Genomic DNA, 24,367 nt, shown 5'->3' on the forward strand with positions numbered 1-24,367 from the left:
ATGCTATTATGTTTTATAATGTAATACTGTCTTCCCTTTATTTCAAATAAATTATTAAGTCTTTTAAAAAATTATAGCTTTTTAACTAACATATTTTTCAAAAAATTGGAGTAGTAGTTGCTTACTTAACTGAAATAAAAAAAACAGCATTATTACTGATGATATACGAAAGAAAATAAAATTTTTATTTATATTAAATTTGATGAAGAGAAAGCTTATTCGAAAGTTGTTTTACTAATGGCACCTTTTGCACAACTTCACACAAAATTTCTACCAAAAGTGCCATCAAGTACTTATCACATTCAATAAATAAAATATTCAAGCTGATTTTAAAAATGTCTTCTCCGTAACAGAACGAAATCACTAAGCACATATTGAGAAACTATCGGAAAAAGTTAATGAAATTTTCCAAAATAGTGCATCAAAATTGAGAAAACACGTGGAAAAGAAGTTTGCATACTTCTAAAACATTGCAGAGTGCATTTTTTTATTTTTGCTTACATTTTTCTTTTTTTGTCCTTACATAGCTAAGATTAATACTATTTTTTATTTAAAAAATCGAGAACGTTAACCATTTTAAAGTATGGAACAATTTTCAATAAAACATATCTATTTTATTCTGCCGATTTACAAAAAACAATATTTTGTTTTATTTCTGAATATTATGTATAGAAAATTTTATATAGTGGAAACAGAAAATTTGTATTTATTAAGAAGTTTATTTCCTTTTCGGTCAATAATATTTCTCTTAACTAATTTTGAATTCTTAACGCATATTCCCAATTAAAGTTACAATTAAGAATAGGATGAATGCAATATTTTTATATAAATTACTTACTTTAAATATAACCATGATTAATTTAAATATAATTGTAATAATATCCTACAGCTAATAAGAATATCTCATTTCATAAGAAATTATTCTCTCTTCCAAATAATTTATTCCATATTTAATATTGAAAAACTGTGGTTTACCTCACAGAGAGCAATCATAAGCAATTGCTTATACAATTGACTTTACTCATGTACAGAAGTACGTGTTTCTATTTACTTTATTCAAGGAGTAATTTATTAATATAAAATTATATGGGAGATAAATATGACATTTATCATTATTTAACATTTGCTTTAAAAACTGAAACCTATTTCTGCTATTCAGAAAGAGGGCTTTACGTCAGTAAAGTATGTATGATTATCAGTCATATTCGAAATCTAATCAGTTCTAAACAAAATGTATGCCAACCTTAAGAGAGATTGATGAATTTTAGATTATAAATTAAATACGTTTTTCAGTTTATTAAACAGTTAGACTTTAGTTTTTAAACACATAAAAAAATAGGAAATGTTATGCATTATTTGAATTTATGACTTTTTGTTTAAGTTTATTGCTGAAAATTTTAATATTCAGACAGAGAGAAAATATACGAAATTCTTATTTAAGCAGCAGAAATATCTGCCAATGCTGACATTATCCCTTTATTATTAAGATGACATTACTTATAATGGGTAGATTTATTATGTATCTTTTGTGTTCATTATGTATGATTGTTCAGCTAACAGTTGATGTCTAGTTGCACGATGTTGTGTTTTCTGTTTGCTTTAGGGACTGCTAAAAGTTGTTTCCAGTTGAGGTTGAGATGACTAAGATTCTGGCATGTATATATAGATATTGTTACGATTTTCCCAGCCGCAGTAAAAAAGCTTCCCCGAAAAGCGAGTTTAGTGTTGCCAGATTTGGCGAGAAATCTCCCATTTGGCGGAAAAATTAGCCATAGACGGAGCGAGAGCATTCTGGAGCGAATTCTTACCGGTTTGCCCCAGATGTTCTCGAAGGCAGGTCAAAGGCTATAAAAACCCTGCTTGTACGGGGAGCAGGAGTGTATCATTAGTTCGCGAAGTGTATCTTGAGTGTCTTGAGCTCCGAGAGCGATCGACCGAGTCGGGAGCTGTACTTTAGTGCCTTGCCGTGAAGCTGTCTTCATCGTAGCCTAATAGCCTGAAGGCTGTGCTGATGATTGTTTCAGCGTGTTTATGGTAGTTTTATAACGGCTTTGAACTTGTGTTTGGAACTATCCTGTGTAATTTTTGTTTTAAAGTTTGTTTTTGATTCTTCATCAGACGTTGTCATGAATCACTCCAAATCCACGAACCGGTAGCACGCAACAATATTTTAACGACCTTCCTTCAATGACATGAGCAGTCTTCTATGATGCTTTTATTAATTCTATCATTCATGCCTTTTCAATAAGTGAAATCATTTAAAGAAACTAACCATTTTATAAAACCTTCGCAGAAATATTTTTTTTTCGAAAAGTGCTATAATATTTAGTATGTGTCCATTAGTAGCTTGTAAAGATTTAAAAATAAATGTCTGTCAGAGTATGCTCAGGTTGCAAGTTTTGCAGCAGATTCTCTGCGATGGACACTTGAATATATGAAATGAAATTGCATATTCTTGTGATTTAAAATATTTAAATTTTGCTTTTGTGGCATCCCGAAGACCAAGTAGCGTTCCCACTGGAAAATAATCGGAAAAGGGAGCTGGACCGCTCTGGAGCTAAGAATACACTTCCCGTTTCCTCCCAAGCCTGAGTTCAGCGCTCATATGCCTTATGTAATACGTTGCCGCAGCAACCGTAAGTATATTCTCACTACGTTGCGAGGCTACCTGGATGCTGCATGGACAGGAGAGCTAAGCCAGGTTCCCATAACTCAATAACTGGAAATATTCAAAAACATTTTTGATTTTGTTGCAAAATTAAAATTATCCTCTACCAGGATGCATATAGTATGCAATATGTACGGTATTTTATAAGAATTGGCACTTCTAAATATCTCTGTAATGATTGGTCTTCAACGATTAACGTTAATTTAATACTGAATCAAACCATAGTCTTTCATTCCATAATTTGGGTAATAGGACAACTCGTGATAATGATTTGTGAAAGTTAGATTTTTATATTGGCTTTGTAGTAAAAGTAATTTTCAGTAATAAAGAAATGTTCTGCAACTTAAATCAGAAAAATTCCATTTTTATATGATGAATATTAACTGAGATATCATTAATTAAAACCGAGGGGGATAATCGTTGAAAAACCTGTACATTTTATTATTTCAAATAAAAGTTTCTGAAAGATATAATTTACGTCATCAAAATATTTATATAAAAGCATAGTATGTGGAAATATAAAATTCGAAGTTTCATAGGAGAAATTTTAATTCTTAATTGCTCTTAAAATGGAAATTTTGGTCTATTTTCGGTTGGAAGGGGGAATTAATTACTTCATAAAATTTATAATTTGTTTTATTAATTTTAGGAGAAAAATAATTACTTTATAAAACAATATTTTTATTAAAAGAGCTATAGTAGGATAAGAAACAACTTTTCGAATGGAAAGTTTTTGTTTAGAGGGGGTAAAATCTTTTATCTTTTGTACAAATAGTTGCTGTAAAATGATATTATGTGACAAAAATTGTAATATTTTATAAGTTTAAATTTTTGAACCCGTGTATTACGTTAAGAGACTTTGTCTGCGATTAATTATTCAGGACAAATTTAGAAGTGCTGTTTTTTTTAAACGTACCGTACACGTTTTTTTAAAGGCAGCATATACTTCGCGAAATTAAAACCAAAATAGTATTGAAAAACTTCATCTTAATTTTCTTACCTGTATGATTTATTACAGGCATTGTAGTTATGCATGCCAGAAGATATGCCGCAGTTTCATTCTCACTGAAACTTTTAACTAACTTATATAGCTCTCAAAGGCAAGCTTGGGGACTCACACCTTAAAACCCATAAGATGTTCGAATAGGGGACTGTCGCAAGAATTGGGATAACTTATTTATTTTAAAAGCAATTTCTACCAACTTTTTACAGCTGACTACATAATATAGCTGCTTTCTGAAATAGTAATCAGAAAGTTTGTGTTGCCACAGTTATTTTTATAATTTAATCCGCTTTGTGACAAAATTTTTCGTCTTGTTTTCAACTTGCGCGCACATTTTAAAACATTTTATTTCATAATTTAATTCCATATTTAATATATAGCTTTTATACTATTTGAAAACTACTGTGAACCTAAAATTCTAGAAAATTTCATGTTAAATTTTTATTTTATTTGGAGTCGAGTTTATAAAATGTATTTTATTAAAAAAATTTGTAATGTTTCCATCCATAAAATTTTTCAATACTAAAATATTCATCAGATTGTTGGTTCAGTTAGAAAATAGTGCCCATATAAAGAATTCCATCCAATTTCAAGTATGTACCATTAGCCATTTTTAAAATATCATGCGCGCAAGATGGAAACATGGCGAAATATTTTGTCACAAAGAGGATTAAATTACAAAAATATTTGTGGCAACACAAACTTTTTGGTTACTAGTTTCCAAAGCAGCTATATTATGTAGTCAGCTGTAAAACGTTGGAAGTAATTGCTTTTAAAATAAATAAAATATCTCAATTCCTGCAACAGTCACATATTCGAAGATCATGAGGGGGTTTAAGGTGTATGAGTCCCTTTAAATAGTACTCAATTTAATATTATCTACTTTCGTAATAATTAAGGGATTGAAAATTTCGGGCTCATGATTTTCTAATCCAGAACTTTTCAAATTAATTACATAAACTTCCAAAATGGCGTTTCAAAGTCTTCCATATCTAATGCGTAAACCATTTGTATTCCTTTTAAGCTCTTACCCTAATGCTTAGCAAGAGAAACATATAGCCATGCATCAGTGAAATATATACTGTATCCTCATGAGGTTTAGAAAGGAAATAATTCTATTACCTCTTACAGTAATGTAAACACTGCCTCGAGCGCTTTCTCCTTCCTTATTCCTCAGGGTGCACGTGTAACGACCTTCGTCTACAGTCCTTTCTACCTGCCGTACTAGGAGGGTCCCGTTTGGATACACTGTTTGCCGATGGTTATCTGGCAAGCGAACTCCATCTACGTTAGGGAATAAACACAGAAATATTCTACATTCAAGAGTCATAAAATAGGAACTGTAAAAGGAAATAGTTTATCCAAAGAATATTTCAGTTATTTGCAAAATAATCAATTGTAAGGAAGAGAAATAAATGCGTTTGAAGCAGGATATTGCAATAGCAAAATTTTTTACTTATAAGTCGCTACTTATAGAGAAAACTTGAACTTACCAACATGAATTTAGTTCAATCGCCTAGAATATTGATCTCCAACTGGCGGCCCGCAGATCGCATGCGATCGCAAAAGCAATTTTTTGTGACCCGCCAATATATTCCCCGTAAATCAATTAGAATTATTATGAAAAGAATTAGAAAAAAAAATATCATTTTAAGCTTGGAATCCAGTTTTATGTTATTTTCACTAATAAAAACAAAACTAAGTAATTCTCCTGAAAATCTTCGTATCGAGTTTATTAATTTGACTATATAAATCTTATTTCAAGGTTTGAAGTTTCAAATATGATTAACTTTTATGAGTACTTGACAAAATATAAACATCCTCAGTTACGAATTTTTGCAATAAAAGTATTTGCTTTATTCGGGAGTATATTCGCATGTAAACACTTTTTTTGTTGTTGTTTTGTCGTAGTTTCATAGTTGAAAATTATTATGTCTACCAAACGAATCACACTTCCGATGGGTATCTACAATTTGTGATAAAGGTATACCTTGAAAAAAAGGGGGGGGGAGATTTCTATATCTCTCGTTCTACTGGACCGAGTGTCGAAATTTAATTTGCGTTTTCCATGTCCCGAAAGCGCGACTTATTAGATATGTATATATATATTCTAACACAGGTATTTTGACACAAATTTGGACATTTTCTGAGATAACATACTGTTTTTTTTCATATTTCGATTCTACGATTAATAATAATGCCTAAATATTCAATATTATAATTTCTGGTGGGAAATTTATGGAGAAACTTAAAAATTTATCTCGGTGCATTTTTGCTTTCAGTTTGCACCAAGAATAATTCATTTAGTGAAATTCTTAATATATAGTAACCTATTTTTATCCCATTTTTCATTATGCACAAGCGGAGAAAAGAGTTCATTCTTTCAAATAAATTTAACAACGTGCGCAAAGCATATTTGGCTTATTATCGTTTATAATGAATATGCCAAATTTCAGAATGCGCCATTATATAAATTAATGTATATCTTTGAAACCTTTGATTAAAGAACTCTAATTTTTCACAGGTGTGCTTAAGAAATACATCTACTTTAAGATGATGGTAAAATTTTATAGATTATAATTCATTTTTTTTTCGAAAAATTTATAAAAAATATTTAAAAAATACAAATTTTAAAAATAAATCATAAAAAATCGGCGAATTTTATTTGGAATGAACCTAAATTTCGAAACGTGAAAGGAATAATTAAATAAGTTTAATAAAAAAGAGATATTAATATTAATAAATGTATACCGAATTCAATTAACATGGAGGAGCTAAAATTTTAAGAGCGAATTTTTAAAATCTACTTTCGCGATTTTTACAAAACTTGGCACTTTGGCATAACTTGAGTCGTAGAATGCAAATAATGAAAAGGATTTGTATATTAATCTAGAAAAAGATCGATTTTGTGTCAGAATACCTATGTTACATCATATGTACATGAATATAACATATATTCTAAGTCGCGCTTTCGAGACTTGGTTGTCAGAAACGCATTGTAGACGGCGGGATCTACTTTGAAGGACAGTGATGTATTTATATGTAAATAATAATACAGTAATTATTATGACATCAGTCACCTAACTTTCCGGTCTCAATCTTGTAGTAAAAACCAATTTTGTTGTTTTACACAACAATTTATAAGAATAGTGTTTTTAGTGTGTTCCTGAGAGTCCCTGGACTTCGTTGCCACGATCGAGAGTTAAGTGTGCTGAAAAGTATAAAACAAGAAGCGTTGGTTCTATCTGCACGGATTTTATTTTGCAGAATTTCATTTATGCAGATTTGTTTAAGCAGCATGTCCCTACAATCATTGATTTTAAATCGCTTAGTTTGGTAATCAATCAGTAATACAAATTTTAAACTTTAACACACTGATGCGTGAAAGATAAAATTATTTTATTTTTCGAAATTTCAACATGACTGCTTTTCAATAGGCGCGTTTATTGATTAAATCTGAAATAAGATAGATAAAAATTAGAAAGATAGACAGTTAAAGATATAAATGTTTTATATTAACTAATGCCAACACATTGCTTCTAAAATACTGCTGGAATTTATTAAATTTATTAACTCGCCGAAAATATGAAGTAAACAACAAAAAAAATCGAACTTCGAGGTGCACATATGCACATACATATAACTATGTATTTATTACTGTCGGAATGTTAAATATTTGTCATCAGTCACATATTCTCTTCCATTTTTTTAGAGTTAACTCAGTTCTTATTTTCAAAATTTGGTGGATTTAGGTGCCACCATTTTTTTCCATAATGCGAGAAACAAACCTGCGCACATGTACACAATGCAGAAATTATGTGAGTAACAACAACAAACACAAATGGAAATAACTATTTCGATTTATTTACAAATGCTTCATACTTCGACATTAAATATATAATTTAAAAAAAAAAGAAAATCGATTATTTTATTAACATGTATCTTAATAGTAAAAAAAAACTATTCTTATTCCTGCAATTAAATTTAGTTATACTGAAATGTTTATTAATTTATACTAATTAAAGAACTCTAATTTTTCACAGGTGTGCTTAGAAATACATCTACTTCAAGATGATGGTAAAAATTTTATAGATTATAATTCATTTTTTTTCCGAAAAAATGTATAAAAAATATTTAAAAAATACAAACTTTAAAAATAAATCATAAAAAATGGGCGAATTTTATTTGGAATGAACCTAAATTTCGAAACGCGAAAGGAATAATTAAATAAGTTTAATAAAAAAGAGATATTAATAAATGTATACCGAATTCAATTAACAAGTGTTAAGTTATGCTAGAATTGTTATTACGTTATACTGAAGCGTTATGTTTAGTTATAGCAAAGTGTTAAGTTTCTCTACTGTTTAAATCAAGTTATACTAAAGTGGAAATAATTTTCCTTTATTAGAGTATAAAGTCTTATGAACATTAGATTTACATAAAACAAATGTTCACTGTCACTTTTATTCAAAATATTTTATGCATATTTGTATGTATAGGGCGGTCAGAAAAAAAGATAAAGAAAACTTCTCTGATATATGAACCCTTAACCGCCTATCTTTTCAACGACTCGAAATGGTTGGTGTTGGTTGGTGTTGGTGTATTAAATTATGGCAAAGCACACTAGGGCTATCTGCCTAAGGGGAGGGATGCCTTTCGTGGAGGACTTTCTAAGGGAAACTGGCTCGTATACACGTTACACATGGGGAAAACCACGAAAACGCCCATGCGGCCAGCCCGTTCGCGGGATTCGAAACTCGAACCGAACTACCAGTGTTCAGCGACTTTACCGCTCGGCCGCTGGTGGGCCGACTCGAAATGGAATTTCACAGATTGATATTTGAAGATACCCGTTCAAGATTGTGGTGAGTTAACGCAATAAATATCTCACGGTTACTCGTATGTTAAAAAAAAATCGAAATTTTCGAATGGCAATACTCACTTTTCCCAACGCAAATAACAGAACCTAATATCAAAATCTGAAATTTCGTTTTTATTGGTTGCGCGGATCGGTAGTCAGACGTTCATATACTGGGGAAGATTTTTTATGGCCATACAGTATATTTGTATTTGGATATGTGAATTGTTTCTCATGTTCCAGTGTTGTAATATCTTGAGTATTCGAAATAATGATTTTAATGCAATCGCTTCCAGTTAATAATGATTGAAATATTTTAAGAACTATGCTTTCCTCTTCGCTAACTACATTCCACTTTTTTCATAATATGCTTAATATTTGCTGTCGATAAAAAGTATCATTTCTTGAATACCAAAAGCAGGTCGACTTTTTAAAAAAAACTGTGCAATGCGCGCTAGTAAAAATTCCTATTCGTTAAACTAATGTCTCGTAAAAATGCCGGATAAATTGTTAAATAAGGATAGAAAAAGTAGAAACGTAGAAATTCTCAAAATCTCAATATTCCTAAAGTAAAATAAGCAACAAATATTCTTTTTCTGTACTTAACTGCTTGCCATTCCAAATGCATCATCTTTCGTTGTCAACTGAACATTTGCATTTCTAACGTATTCAAGCGAAAAAGAAATTCAGAATTAGAAAAATTTTCGCATCATTCTTCGCTCAAACTGCAGAAATTCCAGGAAATGTAGTTAAATTATTTTTATCTAATTTCAGTTTGAAAATAAGAACTGAGTTAACTGTAAAAAAAATGGAAGAGAATATGTGACTGATGACAAATATTTAACATTCCGACAATAATAGCAAGTGTTTAGGGCTCATTTGCTATAAAAGAGACTGAAGGAATTCGAAATAAAAGGAATTATTTCAAATAAAAATTATGGAATATAAAATAAGATCTGAAATGAAAGTTAAAATTTTATTAGAAATTAAATTAAACATTTGTTTATTTAGCAATTTTCGCTAGATTTTTTTTACCTCCATTTCAATAGCGTCCGTTAAGTTTGACATTACAACTGTAATTTAAAATTCTAGGTAATGTGTATTATGTGCGTATATGAATATATGTATCTACAGAGATGGCATAATTCCAATAAAATACACCTATATATTGGATAAAAGTAAGAAATAATTTAGATCGAACCTAAGATGTATTCATTAACCGGAATAGGAATTTAAAGCTAATTAATATTAGGAAATGCAATTTAAAACTTCAAAAGCTTTTTGTAACATTGCAGTCTTCACTCTTTCCAAAAACTAATGAAAAAAATGAAGCCAAATACTGTCAAATTATTAAATAGAGAACTTGCGAATCTTAAAGGATAAGGAAAATATAGCAAAACGTGAATATATTTAAATTTAATTGCAGAATTGCTTTCAAGGTGTAATAATAATGTTGCGTGCGTACGGGTTGAATGCACACAGTTTATAGATGATAGTTTGATAAAACACATTTTATCGAAACAAAAATTTCAAAATTCTAGACTTTTCCACAAAAATATTCGTACAGCTCTTCGCAGTACGACAGAGCACAATCAGTAGTTACATTTCAAACTGCTCAGAACGATTAACATAACAGAAAGCAAAGCGAATCTAGAAGGCGAAGCTCTCATGGATATCTCATACTCTGAACTAACAACTAACAACTGAGAAACAGGTAACCTCTCTGAATTTATATTGCTTCCCCCCCCCGGCCAGTAAGAATTCTCTAGTACTTTCTGCTTCTCAAAACTACTGGAAAGCATATGACGGCCGGATACGGTTATAGCTAATATAGTGACCAATTACAGATATTCAATTACAATACCTACTGAAGCTATACAGGAAACGGACAAAAATGTCACCAAATAGTCGTCAAATTTGTGAATGTTGATGATAAAAATTAGTCGCTAAAACCGTTGCCAGCTTGGCGATATCTTGCCAAATTAGCAAGATAGATATTTATTCAATGTTAAACAGAGTTGTCCCTGTATTTTTATTTTTCCGGCAGCGCATCTTTTCTCTCATACTTTTCATGTTATATTATACAGAAAAATACAAGGATTTCACATATAACTTCACTAAAATTATCTATCTATATGTAAAATTCGTAGCAATAATAATAACACATAATGATAATAATAAAAGCTGAAAAGTCACCTTTTGTAAGATTAAGAAATTATACAAATAAGTAAAGAGTAATTGAAAAAATATAGCAAAAATACAAATTTCATTTCCAGACTTTTTTAAAAAATATTCAGAGTGAATTTAGTTTCTTCGCCTAGTAAGCTTATTTACCAGAACACTGGAAAACAAAATTTCTAAGAACATTTTGATTACCTATTTTAATCTATTGGATTTAATTTAATTAATCTTATCCGACAGATCAAATACATGTACTTTAATTAATCTTATATTAATTTGTTTAATAATTGTATCGGACAGCAAATGCAATTCTAATACATTTTTAAACAGCTTCGTCAATTTTAGTTCCGTTTGCTTAATATGTGTTTTGAAAAATCCCTTGCTCCTTTAAACGTTTTTACTTATTATGCTTAAAAACTTGAAGTTTCTATTGGATAATTTTACCACAGTTTTACCACAATATTAACACGGTGATAATATGATTTGTCGATGTTATAGTTAAAATTATCGAAATAAAAATGTTTTTTTTTTTTTTTTTTTATTTTGAAAATGCAATTTTAGTATTTTAATTAATAATAAAACCTCGATCTGTATAAATTAAAACCGTTCTAACATGATTAAAATTTCGTTCCTGCAAACGTCTTAACTTGACAGGAAAATGTCAAAATTTGCGCAAGGTTTTCATTAAAAAAACAATTACGCTCCTTACATTTTATTGTCACAGCAACTCAACTTCAGTAAGTGTATTTTCTGTAATCTTATTCATTTGAAAATTGTTCCAAAGCCTTTGAAATTTGGGTACTTTATAATTCTAGAAAACATATTAATGCTGAATTTTATCTAGCTGAAAGTACTGTCAGAAGAAGACTAAGGAAAACGCAATGTATTCCAAAGCTATTATAGATAAGACTTAGAAACGGAGGATTATGCTCCTAAAATAACAATTTTGTTAGGAATTAGCATTATTTTGCATTTGAGAAAATGACACAGCTACGCAAGCATTTAACTTAGAATGCTGAAAATTCAGAAACAAAAATGTTTTCCATCAAAATTTTTATAAAGGGAAACTTTTTAATGATAATTAGTTTTTTTCAATCTCATATGCTCAGAGAACAAACACATTCACATACTCATTTTCATTTTAGCAGATTATGTCCACTGAGTTTGCTTCCATAAAATGCTCGGGGGAAATTCCTTTCTGTTATCCTTGACATTCTTTAATATTTTATAGAAAGAGAGATATAACAAAGATGTACGCCCTTTATTTATTTCGACATAATACACATTTTATGTTATCTACCAGTCTATTTAATATCTATGTTCTGTATATAAATATGAAATCGTCAACTTGATATATCTGTATGTACATAACTTTCATATCAGTTATAAATACACACACACATGTATATATATATATATAAGATATATACATAAGCAAGAGGATAAAAATAATTATCCTTCTGCTTTATTGCAGTTTGTAGCAGTATCTGACGGTGTGCGGAAAAAATGTCACCCGGAAAAAAGGGAAACGGAAAGAATGTCCTTGGAAAATAAGGAACGGAAAAAATGTCACTCGGAAAATAAGGAACGGAAAAAAAGGAACTCTAAAATCTCGCCAAATAATGGCGCCGATTGGAGATGGGGAAACCTGCCAAACGGGCAGGGTTATAGCGGGCTCTCTTGAGGGAGGTTTTAAGGGTAAGACGTTGAGCTGGCTGCAGCTGAGCAAGGTCATTTCGATAGCAGGTTTTTCTAACTTGCCTGCGGGAAAATCGTATGTTCTTCCCCGTGGTTCATGGGTTTGCTTCACCCGTTTCCTTAAAGAAACCGACCCACCTCACCCGGAAGGAAAGAATTCACGGGGAGCAAATGTTTCTCCTCTGTTAAATAATGATTGCCGGTCTTTAAACTAAATTTCATCCATCCCTAACTGGAAGCTAACAGCTTGTTCACATTAAGTTTGACAATTCGTCATTTATCAACACATTAAAGTGTTGATAAATGACGAATTGTCAGTAAAGACGGCACACGAAAGCTGCTAAACAGAACTATTGGCGTAGTATTGTTTGTTATTTCTTATTACGGTTTAACGAATCTAGCAATAATATTATATTATGCATTCCGTTATTATTTAATCTATCCGTAATATGAAATATAATTTTCTAAACACTAACGGTTTATCATCAGTTAATTTATAAAACGACAGATATTTTATAGTGTCATTTTTTTTCGCCACTTTAACGGTTTATCATTAGGTGTAAGAGACTTTGATCCTGGAGGACCATTCTTTTCGTTTTGCGATTTTGCGTTGAATCACTATAAACGGCGAATCACTTTTCAAACTGTTGCCACCAAATGTTAGAGTCCTGCATTATATTCGAAGAAATTAAATAATGAAAAATGTGCATAAATATATGCATATTTCTCGCATTGTGATAAAACAACGGTACATAGAGCCATGGAATTTTGAATGACGTAATCCTCCTGCGAATATGAGCATCTGGAAGCCCAAATTTGAAATTTGTTTTATTATCTATTTCATATTTTGTAAAACTTTAACGAATTTTTGATTAACAAACTCAACAATTTAAAAGCGAGGAATGGCAACACTATACGAAAAAAAAAAAAAAAAAAATTATCTCCAGCGCGCGGAACTGTGTATCGGAAATTCTTCTAAAGATACGCTTTTTTAAAATTCTTTTGCGACATTGCTATTTAAATGAATTTTATGGTTTAAGTGCAAAGATTATGATATTTAATAAATAAAGGTAGTACACAAAACGTTAAAAAAAAACGCCCTCTTTGGACGTAGTTTAAAACCTGAAACCTTTGAGATTTTTTTTGTTTTGTTTGTTATTAAGTTTTTTTTTTTTTTTTTTTTTAAACATGAATGATGGTCCCTCAGCCGACTTCGACTTGACCAGAAGCAGTTGTCACTTTATTATGCAGTCACCTAATAGGTGGGCCACCTTTGCCTCCTATAAAGGGACGGACCATTAGAACTATGCATTCCCTGGATTCGAACCCAAGCCGTTAGGTATCGAAGTTGGCTCCCCTAACCACTACACCGTCTGAACGGCATTTATCATTGGTTAGTTTATAGAATATTATATTCTATACTAATTAATATAGTTATTTTAAAATAATTAGCTAAACCGGCTTGGCTAGTTCCCCCCCCCGCCAAATATTTACTTATTCGAGGAAATAACTTAATTATACGCTTTAACGGTAACATATATTTTACACTATATTTATTTTATATTAAAATTTTTCCTATATATAAATAGATACGGCCATAGACGCAATCGAATCGGCTTAATGTACTTTCATTTATAGAATAATGCACTTCCGAATGTGAACAGTGAACATTCTTCTGGTGATTATCTTCCTATGATGAGTATTTCTGAGAACTGGGACATCGGTGCTGAGAGCTATTTCTCTAATTCGCAAAAGCCCAAAATCTTATGAACCTGTGGTCATCTTAGAAAGGGTTTACTGTACTTTCTGTCTCTAACTGTGGCAATTTATTGGTATGAAAAAATTTCTTATAGTAGAATATAATCCATTCATGCAAGCCCTGTTATAAGAATAATTTAATAAAGAAGCAAAATTATCATTTTATTCAAAATTGCATTTTTCGAGCGAGGTAGTAAAGAGCTCTGACTTTCTTATCGGTTAAATGTTGCTATTTCTGACTTTTAACTTGCTAATTTAACATTTTTTTTTTTTTTTTTTTTTTTTTTTTAGCCCGAAGGGGCGTTAGACCCAAAGGACTATCACTTTCTGCGTTGATTCACTTTTCAAACTGTTGCTACAAAATATTATTGCCATGCATTATATTTAAAGAAACTAAATAATGAAGATTCTGCATGAATGCATGAATGTCCGCATTTTCAAAAAACAACAGTACCTAAAGCCATCCAATTTTGAATAACGCAGTGCTCCAACCAAACATGAGCACTTGAAATTCCGAATTTGGAATTTGTTTTATTAGCTATTCCCAATTTTGCAACACATTAACGAATTTTTTAATTAACAAACTCATCGATTTAAAAGCGTGCAACGGGAACACTGTACGAAAAAAGAAATGTATCTCCAGCGCCCGAAACTGTGTATCGGAAATTCTTAAATTTTGCGCTTTTTAAATATTTTGTGATATTGCTGTGGAATTGAATTTTATGGTAAAGTGCGAAGAACATTATATTTAATAAATAAAGGTACCACACAAAACGTTAAAAAAAATCCTTTTGGGCGCAATATGAAATACGAAAGCTTTCAGATTTTCCTTTAAATAATGAAAAATCTGCATAAATGTATGTATATTTCTCGCATTGTGATAAAACAACGGTACATAGAGCCATCGAATTTTGAATGACGTAATCCTCCTACGAATATGGGCATGTGGAAGACCAAACTTGAAATTTGGAATTTGATTTATTATCGATTTTATATTTTGCAAAACTTTAACGAATTTTTGAGTAACAAACTCAGCGATTTAAAAGGGAGCAATGGCAATACTCTACGGCTGGGAAATAACTTTTTTGTCTCCAGCGCGCGGAAGTGTGTATGGGAAATTCTAAAGATATGCTGCGGCATTGCTATTGAATTGAATTTTATGGTTTAAGTGCAAAGAACATGATATTTAATAAATAAAGGTAACACACAAAATGTTAAAAAAACGCCCTTTGGACGTAATTGAAAATCTGAAAACTCAGATATTTTTTTTTCCCCAGTGGCGTGGTAAAATGAATCATTAAAAACGAAGCTGAGCTTCTTAATTACATTTTGCAGCTTTAGAATGATACCGCTAATTTGATTATCCAGAACTCAAAATATTGAATAAATTAGAGTTAAATAAAATTCAAAATTAATGCGAAAGAATTTGTTTTAGCAAATTTCGTGAGATAGAAGATTATGTTCTGCTGTTCTGTAATTTTTAATTAGGACCGTAAAAGAAATGCATCTTGACGAAGAGGTGAAAACTGTTGAAAACAGTCAATTTCCTATTTATGAGATTAAAAAGTATATATAAATATTATAGTTCTCATTTTTCATGTTTAAATAATTAGTAAGAAATATGGATTCTAATGCAGCAATTGTAGTGTAATTCTAAATGAACTATTTATAACATTGTTATCAATGAAGCAACAATCGTATAATTAAAAAAAATGGATGCAAAATTCAATTCTTATTGTTTTGAGCTCAAGTTCTATGTTTCAAGAGCTTTCAAGTCTGAATTAATTACTTTTCAGACTTAAAATTGCAGTATAACTTTTGTATTTAAAATTTTGTTAGCAGTTTGTTAGCAGTTCTAAAACAAATATCATGCAGAATTTTAGCAGTATTAAAAAAGGCCTCAAAAAGAGCTGACAAGGAAACTTCCTATCTTTTGGCTTTTTTAATTGTTGAAGTGTATGGAGTCAAAATTAAAGCTACTAACAACCAGTTTTTAAGGTTGTTATTAATTAAAACATCTGTAATTTTTAATAAGCATCATGTTTATGAGGAAATGACAATTCAGATAATAAGTATTATCTGAATTATCGTTTCCTAGTCATCCCTAGTATCATCAGGGCCGGTGCCAGAGCATATGCAATCGGTGCGGCCGCACCGGGCGGCAGAATTGAGAGAACGCAAAATTTTTAGAACTTTGGAAAGAGCTGGGCGGCAGAATTTTGAAGTTGTAAAGCAGGCACCGTGCGGCAAAACGTCTAGCGCCGGCCTTGAGCATCATTCCAAGTCTTAGTAAATCAGCTTAGAATAATTAGAACTGATTTATAGGAATTTAGCAAAACTGCGCTACAGTAACATATCATTGATAAAAGTATATATCCCAGGAGAAAATATTCTTATTATTATACTATAACGCTCCCTTAAAAAGAATGTAATATTTAGCAATCATACTTAGTATTGCCGATTTTTCAAGAAAAACAAAATTCACAAGGTTTTACAAGCGAGTACACCATTCATTACTTTACAAATGAGTCGCACTTGATCAAACAAACCATAGGTTTATACACAACCGTCCAGGAGTAATTTAGTCAGGTATTTTTAAAATGTTAACATGCAAAATATAGAATTAATACTAAATATGCATAAATTTTAGACTTGAGCCTTCTTGACGTGCTTTCGTGGTGTAGTGGTCTGCACGCTGGGCGCGTATTCCAGAGATCCGCAGTTCGATTCCCGGAGAGGGGGTTGCTCATTTTTCAAGTCTCCTGCTTCCATAAAATATCGAATGTCTCTGCAATCTAAGTGAAGAAATATTCGACATAACAGACATTTAACTTTTTCTTATAATATAAATTTTGCGGGGGAACAGAACAGTTTTACATTGAGCTGAAAATAAGTTTATGTATTCCTCAGTAAAAATTTACATTCATTCAATTAATTATTTATATGTACTGAAAATTGTTTTTTCATTTTTTGTGAAATTTATCTGGCGAAATTGAATTTAGAAATTTTCTGCATTGGCTATAATTTTCTTCCTTCTGCAAAGAATATATACGTATATATATATATACGTAAACGAGACATATTTTGTCGAATGCCGTAACAGCATTGCCGTATCCTTTTGTGTTAATATATTCAAAAATTTTAAATGCTATTACGTAAACTGCATTATATGTTACATGAAGGGGATTAAATTGAATCCAAATTCAAAATATTTACATGTCTTTTCACTCATATTTCTAACAATTTTATTTTCATAGGGAAAGTTACCAAACACTGATGATATAATAAAATTGATAGACATTTGTGTTCTATATTCTTAAGCAGAATACATAATGCAGCTCATCAGCGCTCCAGCGGTCGCCAGGGCCGTAGCTAGAAGGGGGCAAAGGGGGCATCTGTCCCCGGGCGCAGAATCCAAGGGGCGCCAAACTGATATTACGACATTGTAGAATTAATCTTCAGTTGTCCCTGGGCGCTGAAAACCCTAGCTACGACTCTGGCGGTCGCTTAACACTGACAGTTCGACAGGGACTCAAATCCCTGCAAACAAGCTGGTTGCAAGATAATTTAGTTATTTCTTCCTGTGTAAGGTAAATACAATCAAGTTTCCCATTCTCATACTTCGTTAAGTCCTCCACGAAGGCAAGTTCCCGTGCTTTGCCATGATTCAAATAACCACCAAAGAAGAAATGAGGAGAAAATGCAGTAGATACTAGCTATTCAAGGGATAGAACAATTATTAATAGATGTAGAAGAGCATTTTTGAAATCATTTCTTGAGTACCAACTCCGGGGAGTTCTAAATCACCGAGAGTTCTTAAATGTTAAATAACTTCAGTGCCTTTAATTGAGTCTGAAAATTGGATTGATGGAGTTGAATTTTTTGAATTTTAAAATTTGCAATTTGCTAGAAAAGACGAATTTTCTGCTCAAGTGCTTGCAACAATATTGAAAATTCAAAATTTGCGAATCTATGGGCGACGTACGTCATTAATTACATCAAATGCTTCTAATAATTCTTCTAATAACTATTTTAGAGTTTAACATAAAACCTCTAAAATTGCAGGGACTGTAAATAATCTAAAGATATTTAGAAATACAACAAGATTTGACAGTTGAGGAATATTGAAAAATACACTAATTATCATAAAAGATGAACTGAAAATAATTATAATGTAAGAAAGAAAAATTTTCTCCTTTCTTTTTGTTTATTTTCACAATTTAAAAAAAATGATATAAATCTAAAATTTGGTTAATTAGGGAAATTGCTGTAAATTAAGCATAAAACAAATCAGTGCGAGAATGGTTTTGCATACGAACTGCGACTGCAACACATTTCAACCAGTTTTAACCAGCTTCAAATGTTAAAAAGTTCCAGAATTAAGACCTTCTTATTGTAAATGCACAAAGTTTAAATCTTGGCATAAAATTAAATAACTTGGGCATTTAAAGCCCGAATATTGGAAAATATCATAATTAAGAATTTTTAAATTTTTGCAATAACATACGTACAAAATAATGAACAACAATTGATTCAAGGCTTTCATACGAATACAATAATCTGAATGGAATGTAAAAGATTATTACTATTCTAATTTATATTGAAAGTTGTTACACGACCTTAAAAAATCAATATTATAGTTTATAAGGCAGACATGTAACTGAAATTATTAAATGCCACAAAAATGCAAATATAATGAGACTTTTCTAATGCGACCACTAACGGTGGCTTCAAGCGATTTTTAGGCCACTTATATAGTAGATGGTTGCATTAGAGAGGCAAATGTATAAAAGCCTGTTTATTTATGTTGTAGGAAACACTTTTAGAGTTCGCCGTCATGAGATTCTCTGTACTTATATGTAAAACAGTTACAAATAAGACGTTTTACTAAAACGGTCTGACATATTTAGGCTTCTAAAATGATGTGAAAAATTTCAAAAAGGAAATCTAACAGAAAAAAATCCTGATTTGGTTAATTTAAGCAGTTAACACAGTTTATGATAAATAAAACATTAATTAAAGCATCACAGGATTCAGTATGAGAAAAGATTAGCATAATCATCAAATCAGATTATTTAGGTTATGGCAAAGTACCATAAGATTATCTGCCGAAGTGAATATGGATGCCTTCATGGAGGACTGTTTATAGCGAGTAGTTGACAAAAATTATTTCATACGTCTGATAGAAACTGCCTCGTATTTATGTTACACATGGAGAAAAACACGAAAATTTCCTGGTAAGTAGCACATCCGCCATGGTTTGAACGCCATGGCGGTATTTAAAGTTAAAAGATATAGTTAATTTTTTAGGATTTTATTTTTAAAAGCAAGTACTGAAATTTGCATGTAAAATTCATATGTTATGAAAAAAGTTCAACACTTTGGGTTTCCAGCGTCGCATATCGATGCATTTGCGTTTATTTTTTCAAATATTAAAATAAAAGTGCAAAAGACAACTAGCGAAAGGATCATCCGATCGCACGAGGTCTTTGCCGACTCTGCGGCACGTAATTAACACCTCTTCTAGACGATCCGAAGTGTTTTCGCAAAATGCAGCCAAAGTTACTTTCAACTTGGTCGAACTTAAAATGCTGGTCCGCAGGAAACAAGACAGTATCATAAAAACAATACATAATAATTTATTTAAATAACAGCCTTCATGATAAAATGAAATATATATATTCTTAAGTGTATAGTTTCTAATGCATACTCATGCATTGTACACAAAATCTCATGCATTGTACCATGGATCAAAGAATGAAATACTGTAGTAAAAATGTGAGGAAATATATGAAAAAATAAATAAATAAATAAATAAATAAATAAAAAAAAAAAAAAAAAAAAAAAAAAAAAAAAAAAAAAAAAAAAACGAAAATGTATGTCCATTTCATTTCCGACTAACTCAACGATTCTGAAATAACTCATAACCTCAGCAGATACATCTTCATTTCAAAGTATAGAGGCCTAGGAAAATCAATATTACATGACCTTCGTGAGTAAGGATATCGAAAACATTGAAGATAAAAATAAATTATTTTATTAGTTTTTCCTCAAATTTTTTTATTTGCCGCTCAAGAGAATCTTTTTTACGTGTTTCATTTTATGTGAATTTTCTTCCTAAAAACTTTTACCCAAGATTTTTCAGAATTATTGGAATTCGGAGAAAATAAAAGAAAAGAAAGCGCTCTAAATTAAATGTTTCAAAGTGTCAGCAAGTATTAAATTTCCATTTGAAATACCTCGGTTGTCGACGTTTCATTATTTATTGCGTAGCATTATTTTTTTTATGAGAGATTTTTTTTTACCTAGATTTATCTTTTGTTTTGTAAGTTTAGCGACATGGTTCTTTATTTTATACATTGGCACTGGAAAGGAAAGTTACAATGTGAGTTATGAAGAGCAATTTTAACGCGACATTTTCCAAATGGACAGTAAATAATTAATCATCTGTCTATAAGAATCTTGACCTTAATCTCTGAAATACAAAACGCTTTAGATATAATTTATGACTATCTGTGTAGGTTTAAATATAAACTAAATTTAAATATAAATAGAGATATTTCTGCAAGTTTAAGAAGAAGCTAAGTTGTTGCTAACTTCTTAGTTCAATTTTTAAGGTTATGCTATTTAAGCTAATGTAAAGAATGGTCGGATGAATTTTCACCCCATTTGACTTTCTAAATAGAAATATTGCAAATTAAAATATTTCGAAATAAATCCAAATAAAAATATTTATTAATACTTCAACCTGACTGTTACACATAGTCAAATTAACATTCAGTTTTCGTGTAAGGTAACAACACGTGCAACACAAATTCAAAGTAAATCGAAAACCCGCATAACTTAAAACTCAGTAACCGGCGACTAATAAGAAAACGTTGGCGGTGAGTTGAAGATAGAGGAATATATATATATATATATATAAGATTGAACAATGAGTCACTTTTATTCTATTTAACGTAAATAAATACGACGTATACATCAGAAATAAAAGCTAGTTTCGAGCAGTAAAATAGACTCGGGAGTTTCTTCGTAAAAATGTCAGTATATTGCTCACCTCACGACGATCTTGATGCTATTCTTTTAAAAACCGAAGAATTATTGCACAATAAAGATTAGTCACTAACTGCCACATGTGGCGACTTTTAATTTGAAGGTAGTTATTCGTGGACGACCGGGACCTGCATATGAAAGAGGACATCGTATAGGATATTTCCTCGCTTACACTCTGTCAACACTCCTAAATGATTCAGACATCCCCTCCTCGACTTTTGTTAGGGTCCAAGGGAACTCATGGACAGATCTCACCATACTAAGAAATGTAAATAATATTCAAATCGACAGCTAGGGCGTGTATCAACTAGGGCGTAACCCTATGTGATCACCATGCGATTAACTTTAATATTCATTCCAAAATAGAGCAGCAGAGTAAGGCTCTGAGACTTACAATCCTAAATACAGACTGGTGCCACCTGAAAAGTACAATTTCAAATTTATTTACAGAAAACTCAGAAGTGAAAACTAATGGGGGCATAGATAAGTAATAACAATCAGAAGATCTCGAAATATCTCAAAGAGGCTTTATTAAATTACTTAAAATTCCTCTTGAGAAATCCAAAGAACATTAAAAAACGGTGCAGTAAGACATGGTGAACTCCATAATTAATGGAAGTAAAGAAAACATTTAGAAAGCTTAGGTCAAACTATTAGCATTTAAGATGGGACGAGAGGGAGGAGAAAAGACAGGTGTTCAGAAAGACAGCAACGTAATGTAATTAGAGCATCTTCGAAGCGAAATTATAATCATGGGAGGATTTCTAGAACAATTTAAATATTACATTCTCCTTCGTGAGTTACTACAACATACAAAACTAAAGTTCCGTAGAATTAAAAAGATGAACGTGGATTGGACGAACACAATAAATGAAACAATTGATTGCATTATTAATTTTAACTTCCCGCAGGATGACAAAGAGAAAGATACTATGAATGACTCGGGAATTTAAAAAAAAAAAGTTCAATGTAATGCCCAAGCAGAGGATGACCTTAATTTCACAAAAGGTGACATCAAATTAATTATAAAATCAACTAAGAAATGTAACGCTCTGCGGAGGATGACCTCTCAACAGAGATAATAGAACTTTTCATAGTAGACGATAACCCTTTTATAAAGATTCTAAACGAAAACCTAAAAACTCGGTGTTTCCCCAACATGTGGAAAAAAAGAAATCTGGTGCTCGTTCATAAAGAAGGTAAAAGACAGAACTTCCCTAGGTGCTTACAGACCTGCATGTCTTGTCTCAGCTTGGGGAAAAATTTTAGACTAGTTACTTGGAAAAAGACGAATCCACTTCCTAATGATGAAGACGATCCTTAATTAGAAGTAATCTGAGTTTATCGCAGACAAAAGTACTTTTGATAACCTAGAGTTACTTCCTAATCAAATACAGATTCAGGTTGTACAGCGGACACCCATTGTTTAACAATAGGTAATGTGGGTATTGTCCAGCTTCAAGAAAATACAACAGAACTAGACAAACAACCTATATACATGCGTTAGATAATTAAACAAATTTGGACTTAAAACACTTCAAGAAATTACCAACAAGTATATAGGAAGTGAAAAATACCGATCAAACTAGTAGTGCATGAGGCATCAAAACTTGTAATTAAATCCTCCGAATTATGTGAATGCATGCCACACTCACGGCGTCTCCTTAAACTTTAGTAAATAATGTAAGTATTTTTGTTCATTTTATTATGTATTTAATGAACATATCTCTGTTCATTCCTGAAAATAAAGCGATTTGTTGGCGATGATTATTCTCGCCGGAGAATCTTTCAGTGGATCCTGGTATGACGCAGTGGTCATCGTGGTCAGTGGATCGCGGTTCAGAGACTTCGCCACAAAGCCCTCTTTTTAGACTCATTTTTCAGCCTTATGGAACTTTTTGCTTGCAGTAACACCCAACGCAGTACCGATTCTTCCCCTCACGCTAATGTGGAGTTAAACAAGCCTATTGTCCACAGGTGGATCCAAACACCACTTATGAGCCATAATGAACAGTCCGCTCAATCTGCTTCTCTCCCTAAGTAAGGAGAGATCTCCTTATTACGCTCTTTTTCCTCTAGGTGTCTGTAGTTACATTAATTTGCAGGAGTGGTGAGTACAATTTGATTGGTATCATGATTTAGCTCCATTTACTGATCTTCTCTACGACTGCATACTTTGCTGTGAATCCTAATACATAATTTGAAACAATGCACGTAATTAATATTTGTTGCGCAAGTGTATAATTAACTTAAACTCCACATGGCTTCAAATTTAATTAGCAATCCACCCAAGATTTTTTAAAAAAGAATATACATAAATATTTATTTGGTAAATTTTTAATAACATTTTAAATTAAATAATATTCTGAGCAAAATATTAGAATTTAAAATAATAGTACAAGAGATAGGTGTGTTTTCCTTTTCCTAGAGTAATTCAAATAGCAAGTATTGAATACTTCAACAGCTAATTGCAATACTTCAACAGCTAATTATTAATTTTTCATCCATAGCTAATTAAATTTATAAAATAACACCTAAATTTTTTTCAGAAAGATGGATATTAATTTAAATTAAGAAATATTATATTCATGCTAAGGCAGCTTAGCATACTGAAATCAAGAAATATTTAGTGTGTGTGTGTGGTTATGGTAAAGCCTCGAGGGCTATCTGCCTAAGGGGAGGGATGCCTTCGTGGAGGACTTTCTAAGGGCAACTGGCTCGTATACACGTTACATATGGGGAAAACCACGAAAACGCTCAGCCGTCCGCAGAATTAGAAATATTTAGATTCCGTATTTTTAATTTTATAAAAATTAATGTCACTAATTCATTTTAATAACGTAAAAATTGAAGTTTAGTAAACAAATTTAAAGTATACTCATGGATGGAAATCTCTAAATTAAAATATCACTGAAATTTACTTAACAAAATGCAACTGCCTGTTAAGATTTTAAAAATAATTTTAATACCACATTTTAAGGAAGGACTAAATTAATCAAATGGATTTTTGGAATTTTAAAGGAATTAGTTTTGCTTTGATTTTAATTTGCAACATCTTAATTAAATTTGCTTTGAATGGAAACCAACTGGAAAAATTTCGCTTTTAAAGAAAACCGGACTATACAAACACTCTTAATTTTCCCTCAGC

General features: G+C 31.2%; 1 protein-coding gene across 1 annotated transcript in view; it reads right to left on the reverse strand.

The window, feature by feature from the left end:
- The window catches only part of LOC118183143 (cell adhesion molecule Dscam1-like), a 610,771-nt gene that overhangs the window by 114,272 nt on the left and 472,132 nt on the right, over positions 1 to 24,367 (reverse strand). The window contains exon 9 of the mRNA XM_085816874.1: positions 4,794 to 4,955. Within this exon, the coding sequence (XP_085673000.1) occupies positions 4,794 to 4,955 (162 nt within the window). The remainder of the gene's footprint in view (positions 1 to 4,793; positions 4,956 to 24,367) is intronic.

This window comes from Stegodyphus dumicola, chromosome 5 (genome assembly GCF_044657685.1).
Source record: "Stegodyphus dumicola isolate Sdum_Otavi_A_Nest chromosome 5, ASM4465768v1".
Lineage (NCBI taxonomy): Eukaryota > Metazoa > Arthropoda > Arachnida > Araneae > Eresidae > Stegodyphus > Stegodyphus dumicola.